Source organism: Diadema setosum, chromosome 9, assembly GCF_964275005.1.
Source record: "Diadema setosum chromosome 9, eeDiaSeto1, whole genome shotgun sequence".
In the NCBI taxonomy this organism is placed as follows: domain Eukaryota; kingdom Metazoa; phylum Echinodermata; class Echinoidea; order Diadematoida; family Diadematidae; genus Diadema; species Diadema setosum.
This window is the reverse complement of record NC_092693.1, coordinates 835,937-843,974: the sequence shown is the minus strand read 5'-3', so window position 1 is coordinate 843,974 and position 8,038 is coordinate 835,937. Positions and strand designations below refer to the sequence as shown.

Here is an 8,038-nt window from a genome sequence, read left to right as displayed (position 1 = left end):
AATTGCACTTTTTCTCCACACCTGTACCTTGAAAATTACTCAATGCCTAAATGTATGAATGGGTCAAAGTCGAGTTAAAGTCCTTAAATCCCTAGATACATGCTCGCCTATTCATCCAATTAAACCTAGGTCAAGGAAGGTGAACATTCAACACATTTGTGACAAACTTGTCATTTCAATATTTTGCCAATTTTGTGAAAATGTAATCACACATTGTCCACATGTACTATCTAGACCTATTGGGAAAATCATGCATTATGGCGGAGGCATACCAGTCGCCAAAGCGACATTTCTAGTTTAAACATCTTACGGGTATAGAAATCTATACCTATGTTATTCTAATCCTAATACATGCTGCACAAATAAAAAAATAAATAAATAAAATAACAGACCCAGTTTCACTGGATTACCTGGTACAATTCTAGCCTGGAATTGCAATTTAAAATGCTTTCTTTTTCTTTTTGTCTTTTTTTCCTTTTTTTTTTCTTCTTACCTGGAACATATTTCAAACTATTGAGCTGACAAGCTGAAATGTGATGATATTAGGACAGCATTTGTAAACAGTGGTCTACATCCTTGAAAACTGCTGTCAAAATAAGTTGATGTCTGTATTCTCTTTCAGGGCAGTGTTGCTGAAAGTGTCAAGATGTTCTCACCCTACAGTGATGAAAGGCATGTGTGCTGAGTGTGGTGAGGATTTGAGGAGGTAAGTGCATTTATTGTCCTTTTGCAATCAGCTCTGCAGTCATCATTACTCTCATTTTATTGTGTCAAACCAGCATGGTACGGTACCTTGATACCTTGATGTAGTAATCCCTTGAAGCAGCTTGTACCGGTACATAAAGCTATACTGGGATGAACTCGAACTGTGTCGTGAGTATGTAAACACAGTTGTGAAAACAAGATAACAAGGATCATGATTATTTGATATGTTTTTCTAACTTTTGCAAAATATGCAAAACTCTTTTGCTAGTACAATCTGTGCAATTTGACTATTGTAAGTGCATGCACCATTCTGTTTTTCTCTAGGGATGAAGATGTGTCCAAGAAGCAAGCACCATCAAGCACAGCTTCTGTTGCTATGGTGCACAGCATTCCAGAGCTTCATGTCACTGAAGAGGTAGGATTCAACTGCATCTCCTCCTTACCCTCTTCCTAGCAAATATTATTGTTTGCATCTGTAGTTTTCTTTCTTTTTCCAATTCATTGTCAGTCATCACTTCTCACATTGCTTCAAGCCCACTTACTGATGCAACCGAAACTCCAGTATAGAGCAAGTACCGTAATCTGAATACGGTAAGCACCTTGCTGCCTTAAGTATGGGGCCTAGCTTCCCACAAATTCCTATTTGAGGCAATTGGGGGAATGTCCTTTGTAATGTCCTGCTTTTGCACATACACTTTATAACCTTGAAAGGGCTAGGAACCAGGAATCCTACCCCATGACCAAAATTTCTCTAACAGCCTTGCATTTGCCATAGTGCACAGGGAGGTGGGGTGTACACATGCACTTTTGCTTTTTGTGACTCCCTTTATCAATGTTTCTCATTTCCGTAGATCAATAGCATTTGCAATAATTTTTTTCCCCAGACATATTTCAGATATATATATTTTTTGGTACTATTTTAGTAGGTAACACTAAATGAAACTTAAGATATCAAATGCAGTGGAATGATATAAAAAAAATGCAGGTATATGCTATTTTAGATATTGACAAAAAAAAGTTTGACAAAACTGCTGTGATGTTAATATATGGATATCTGTCATTTGATCAGTGATAACCAGTTTTCATGCCACTGTGCTACTTTTTAGATTAAACAAGTAGACACATTCTGATATATAATATGTATAAGTGTATTATACAAAGAACATGGATAAGAAATAAGTAAAACTTAATGTCATTCCCCCTTCACAAAAAAAAAAATAATAATAATGTGTGTATTGTTATTCTTATATAAATTCATGCAAGTGCCAGTGCTTGTGCATGCACTAGCAAGATTATGGGGGCCTTGAGCTGCTCATGTGTGTTGGTAGTTTACTCTCAAAGCTGGAATTTGTGTGTTTACAGGAAGCAGCTGTCTTGGCCAAGCAGGATGAGGATTCACTGATCAAACACAGGAAGCTAGTCTTATTGGTGGATCTGGACCAGACCCTCATACACACCACTCTTGATGATGTGCCCCCTGACATGCCGGTAAGATGCTTCTCAGGGAAATATACTGTCCATGCCTGCAAATCCTCTTCCTGGAAACTTTCTGTTTCATTTTCAAATTTCGTGTAATTGTGATGCCTGAATTGCGTAAGGCTTTAACTCTCACTTAGAAATATAGAGTACCAAAGCGTAATGTCACAGCCATTTATTGCCATGGAAATGGGTTCTAAACAACCTCACCTGGCCCGAGTGTTTAAACGCACGCCTTTGCTTTTAACCCAAGCTTTAGAAAAGACTGTGATATCATGACTTTGGTACTCTATTGCCACAGAATTATATTTAACATGTTAATTCATACTATATCTTGATGTGATAGCTCAATTGTGCATAACATCACAGTGTGACATTGGCTAATGATTTATGAATCAGACCCTTTCATCCCAAGTACAAAAAAAAAAGAAAAAAGAAAGAAATTTAATTGACAAAAACTAAATTTTTTTTTAACTTCTCACCCTCTTAACTGCTTATTACCAATATCAGATGAATTCTAAAATGCATGTAGTTCTGATGCCAAAAGATCACTTCAGATACAGTATTTGTTCAAAAATTAGAAGGGGTCAAGTGAATTTTTATGTGGAGACAGCCACCATCTGTTCACGAAGTTGATGTCAAGTTTGAATCTAATGGCATCACTCACTTGAGTATGAATAAAAAAAAAATGCCCCTTCTATGTAATATTCTGTGAGCATTTCCTCAGCTTTACTGGTAGAGAAGAAACTTAGAAACTCACTCATCATTCTCTTATTGTACACATTGATGGTTGACTTCTTAGAATGGACATATCAATCAGGACAGTTGCTTCCATATAATTTTAAAACATCCCTTATTCTACTCAGATCAGGACTAAGGCATCATTTTAGCTATTTGAAGGTCTTAATTGCACAACTATGTAAATGTGTTAATGCAGAGGTTCCACACCATATTTTACTTCTTTAAAAGTCTGTCATTGTTCTAAATGACATATCTCTCCCATGACTGTCTTATGCTCCCTAATAGGGTGTGCATCACTTCCAGCTGAGAAAGGGCCCGTTGTTTCCTTGGTACCATACCAAGATCCGGGATGGATGCAACAAGTTCCTGGACTTAGTCAGCCAGTATTACCAGCTACACATCTTCACTATGGGAGTACGCCTGTATGCTCACACAGTGGCAGAGATCATTGACCCAGATGGGAAGTTTTTCTCCCATCGTATCCTGTCCAGGGATGAATGCTTTGACCCAAATTCCAAGACAGCCAATTTGAAGTGAGTTCAATTCCATTTTTTTTTTCTTGTAGTTTTCATTTCATTCATTGTCAGAGTTGAGTCTTGTCTGTAGAGTTCTGTGAGGCACAGCTCAGAAATAATTGGTCACATATGGCCACTGAAATCTTTGTATTTAAATTTTGGTGACCTGAAAAAATGAAAATGTGGTGGCCTGAAATGAAAGAAAGTATAAACATTCATTTTGAATATTAGCTGCCCTATTGGACCACCAAATGATAGCCTTTTAATTTTGGAAATTTGGTATGAGAACATCAGTTTTGAGTATTAGCCCCGGGCCACCAGGCTAATGTAAAGCTCTGGTATACATGTCATTATTTCAAAAGGAAAAGTAAGCATTGGGACAATAATTTAAGTGAAAACAAGACAGGATTACTGCTTTAGCCTTTGATGAATTTTGGTCATGCGTGTTGGATGAATATTGATGTATGCAACTGTTATGTATTGGGTGCACATCTAACACTATCTAGGGATGTAGATCTCACTCTTTATTTGTCAGCAATGGGTTTAGACATTTATTAAGTTATCATAAGTCACAAGTGGAAAGTAGTATGAAGTGATTTGTGTCTTTGTTTGAACTTATGAGTATTTTAAGAAATATTTCAAGCAGATGACTTGCATTTGATCCATGAAATAAACACTGGCGTAGGGAGAAGCAGCTACTCAGTATCGGCATATTGATATTGTGTTCATATAAGTTTCTGTGACCATCCTTGCCAACAGATCCATATTTCCTCGTGGTGACAAGATGGTGTGTATCATTGATGATCGAGACGACGTCTGGAATTATGCCCCCAATTTGATCCAGGTTCCTCCTTTTCGTTTCTTTGAGGGTACTGGGGATATAAACACTCCTCCAAACCTTGCTAATGATCGCGGAACAGCACCAGTGCACAGGCCCCGCGAATCATCTGCAACATACGTATCATCATCTGGTTCATCAAAAAGTGAGGAAGCCAAAAAATCTGCAGAGTTAGAGGACTCTGGGATCTCAGAGGAGGATGAAGGCAAAAACCAAACAGAGCAATCAGAAGCTGTCGAAAGCGAAGTGTGTAGCTCTGAGGTTTCTTCCACAACAAAGGATGCTGAACAAGAAGACAGTAAAGATGAGGATACTATAGGTGAAAAGACAAAGAAGAATGGTGATGGTGATACAAAAGAAGCAAAGGAAGAGAAGGAAGAAGGGGAGATCACCCAAGAGAAGGATAGTGACAATGAAAAGGTGACTACCACTGCCGAGGCGAAAGAAGCAAAGGAGGATGGGGATGATTACTTCATGTACCTAGGAGACATTCTGATTCGCATTCACAGGATCTATTTCAGTCAGGTGGATGCACAGCCCTCACCCAGACCACTACCTGACCTCAAGGTTATCCTTCCTAAGATGAAGACATCTGTCCTGAAAGGTTGTAACATAGTGTTTAGTGGAGTGTTTCCTACCAACATGCCTCCTGAGCAGAGCAGAGCTTGGAAAGTGGCCAATGCTCTTGGTGCCAAAGTTTCACCCCAAGTAATAACAAAGAGCAAAGAAGACCAAGGCAAAGGCAGAGCAACAACACATCTTGTGGCAGCCACAGTTGGCACTTCCAAGGTACACGTGGCTAAGCGGAGCAGGAAGATTTACATCGTGGAACCTGACTGGCTGTGGTGCTGTTGGGAGAGATGGGAACGAGTGGATGAGAGGCTATTCCTCCTGCCTGATGCAAGCAAACATGGCAGTAGGAGTAGCACTCCGGGCTACAGTGACACAGAGAGTACAGGCTCACAGAAGAGCCGCAAGGGAAAGGCCAAGTCTAAGTCAATGGCCAGCACTAATGGAAAATCCACAGGTGTAGGAAACCCTGCTCAGCGAACAAAGGCTAGACCTCTGAGCCTGTCTGAGGACTACAACCCCATGTACAGCTTCTCGTCTGAGGACCTTGCTAGCATGGACAGAGAAGTGCAGGACATGTGTGACAGCAGTGATGATAGTACTAGTGACAATGGGAGCAGTGATTCCGAGGACGATGAACGCAGCAATCCGACCAGCCTTGGCAGTGTAACAAGACCTGCATCATCGTCCAGTGATGATGAAAGTCTGACAGCGGAGAGTCCACGAGGCTGGAAGCGCAAGAGAGACGACATGGACTCTGAAAATGATGATGACATGAATGACTTTGATCCATTTCAGAGACCCCAGGAGGATAGTAGTTCAAGTGCTGGGTTGAGTGAGGAAGAGTGGTTCAGTGAGGAGGAAGGGCAAAAGATGGCCAATGCCATTGATGACCTACTGACATATAAGCGTAGTGTTAGGAAATGGGATCAAGGATGAATGAAAGAAGTTGGAAATTCTCCAATTGTTGAACATAGTCAATACAGCTCAATTCTCTGGGAAAAAGACATCAATGTTTTTTATTTGGTACGATTGTATATTTCCGTCCTTTCAATTCAGTTGTTTCCCAGATGTAGCAAAGATCAAGCTATTAGTTAGAGATAAGTTCAGTGCAGCACTTGATGTCGTAATTCTTCGTAGAAACACAAATTTAAAGACAAATTACAGTATTATCAATCCCTGCACTTCATGTGAAAGATTGTGAAAGTTTGTGGCTTGCTCTGTTGACACACGAAGGTAAATTCATGCAAAATGTCCTGTAGTTATTGTAAAAGTCCATCATCATGTGTTGTCCCCCATTTTGTCAGCAAGAAATGCTGAACTATCAAGTTTAAATACGGGTGAATGTACATTGACTATCTTGTATATAATGAAAGTAGACAAGGAAGCTATTGTAGTTTGCCAGTGCATGCTCATTCCACTTCTGTACAACTGCACTTTTGCAAACCACTAGTATGCCACCTGTTCTATCAAGCTATTTGCATGCTGTAACTAGTGTCATTTGGTGGCAAAGAAATAATGGATAAAGAAGCGCAGCAAAAATGTCTTTTGCAAACAGATTATTCTTCAGGCAGGGAGGTTTTACTGTCCATTCATGTATGTCTTGTGAGAATACAAGTACACTCCCCCTGGATTCTAAGGAATCCTACTGTAATGAGGTTGACAGGACTGCCACATTCTTATTCTGAATGTAATTTTACAATCATCTAACCAAACTTGTAAGATGTGACTGTCCCTGTCAACATGTTACTCATGGATTTCTACTACTGTCTCATCTCTATACCCACCACATTTGCAATTATTTACTGGATGGAAGCATAGCTTTACCTTGAAAAGTTTTACATTTTTAATAGAATGAGACGTTTTGTACAAAACAGCTGCAGACAGAATGGCAGCTTTAACCTTATTCTAACTGGGCTATTTGAAACCAAGTTTTTACATGGGGAGGGTGTCAAGTTGACCCCATCTTCAGATCTCAGCCACCGATGGCGTGATTGCTGCAAAATTTGCGTGAACATAGAGCTGGATGTCAACTACAAGATATATGGTTAAACAATAGAAAAATATTGTTTTTTATTTTTAGTGATTTAATTATGCAAATTTTCCATGAAATCATATTTTGGCCTATAACTCCATTAAAAAGGCTTGACGGAGTGCTTATTTTTGTGCCAGAATTCCTCAAGACACATCAAACAATTTTCTTGCAAAAAAGAAATATAGCACAATCAAAAATAATTCTTCTGGGTAGATTATTGTCTTGTTAATTTCTTATGTGTTTTATTGTTTTTTCAACACTATGTATTTTGTTTTTCTTTTGCCAAAATTTGTGCGCAGACACTTTTTCAAGCTTATATACATTAGAATTAATTAATTTCAATGATTAAAAGATGAAATAATTAAATTCATACATAAAGGTGTATCAATTTAACAAGAAAACACAATTTGCATCGGATTTGCACACAATATCGCAAATTTGAGCTGTTTTCAGGCTGACATGCACATGTATACAAAACATGTAACTTCAGAACCGGTGTACCTGAATGTTGCAAATTTATTCCCATAATACATGTACATGTATTTGGGAAACTTCAAAGAAAAAAGTCAAGAAATGGCGCCAAAAAATCCCCGTCGCGGAATCATCATGTGAAATGTTCAGGGAAATCAATTTACCCCCCCCCCCCCCCCAGTTAAGATAGGGTTAAAGGAAAAAAACCAAACACCTTGATATTGTGTACAATTTAGTGGTCATTTTTACATTCTAGTCATGTTTGTTTTTTTAGCAGCCCCTTTGAAATGACCCTTCTAATGTGTTGATTAGGACCAACGGAGACATCCCAATATGTTTTGTTAAAATTGTCATTGAACATGACACATCATGATCATTTCAAATTAATTGATATGTGTGAAAAACATTTGTATTTTTTGTTTGTTCTTAATGAAAATATGTATGTATTTTCTCTTTTTTTTTCCCGTTCTTAGAGAGAATAGCATGGAAAGTAGGCTTTTAAGTTTCCTGCTTGATAATCCTGGCAGCCAATGGTATCATGATTTACAGAATAGCAGCTGCTTGTACGATGTATTTCCTGAAGATGGTTTGAGTTTTTGAGTTGTACCATGACAGCTGTGTCTGGCTTGTCAGTGAAAGTTCTCTGGAATATTATATACAATTGTTTCTTGCCACATAAACTTCCTA

At 38.6% G+C, this 8,038-nt stretch overlaps 1 protein-coding gene across 1 annotated transcript; it reads left to right on the top strand.

Annotated features, from left to right (window-relative positions):
- Positions 1-635: 635 nt before the first annotated feature.
- LOC140232688 (RNA polymerase II subunit A C-terminal domain phosphatase-like) lies at positions 636-7,017 on the top strand. The gene is made up of 5 exons (XM_072312801.1): positions 636-706; positions 1,030-1,120; positions 2,068-2,193; positions 3,208-3,455; positions 4,197-7,017. Exons 1-5 carry the CDS (start codon positions 666-668, stop codon positions 5,782-5,784), a joined length of 2,094 nt encoding a protein of 697 aa, XP_072168902.1. The 5' UTR covers positions 636-665; the 3' UTR covers positions 5,785-7,017.
- The last annotated feature ends 1,021 nt before the right edge of the window (positions 7,018-8,038 follow it).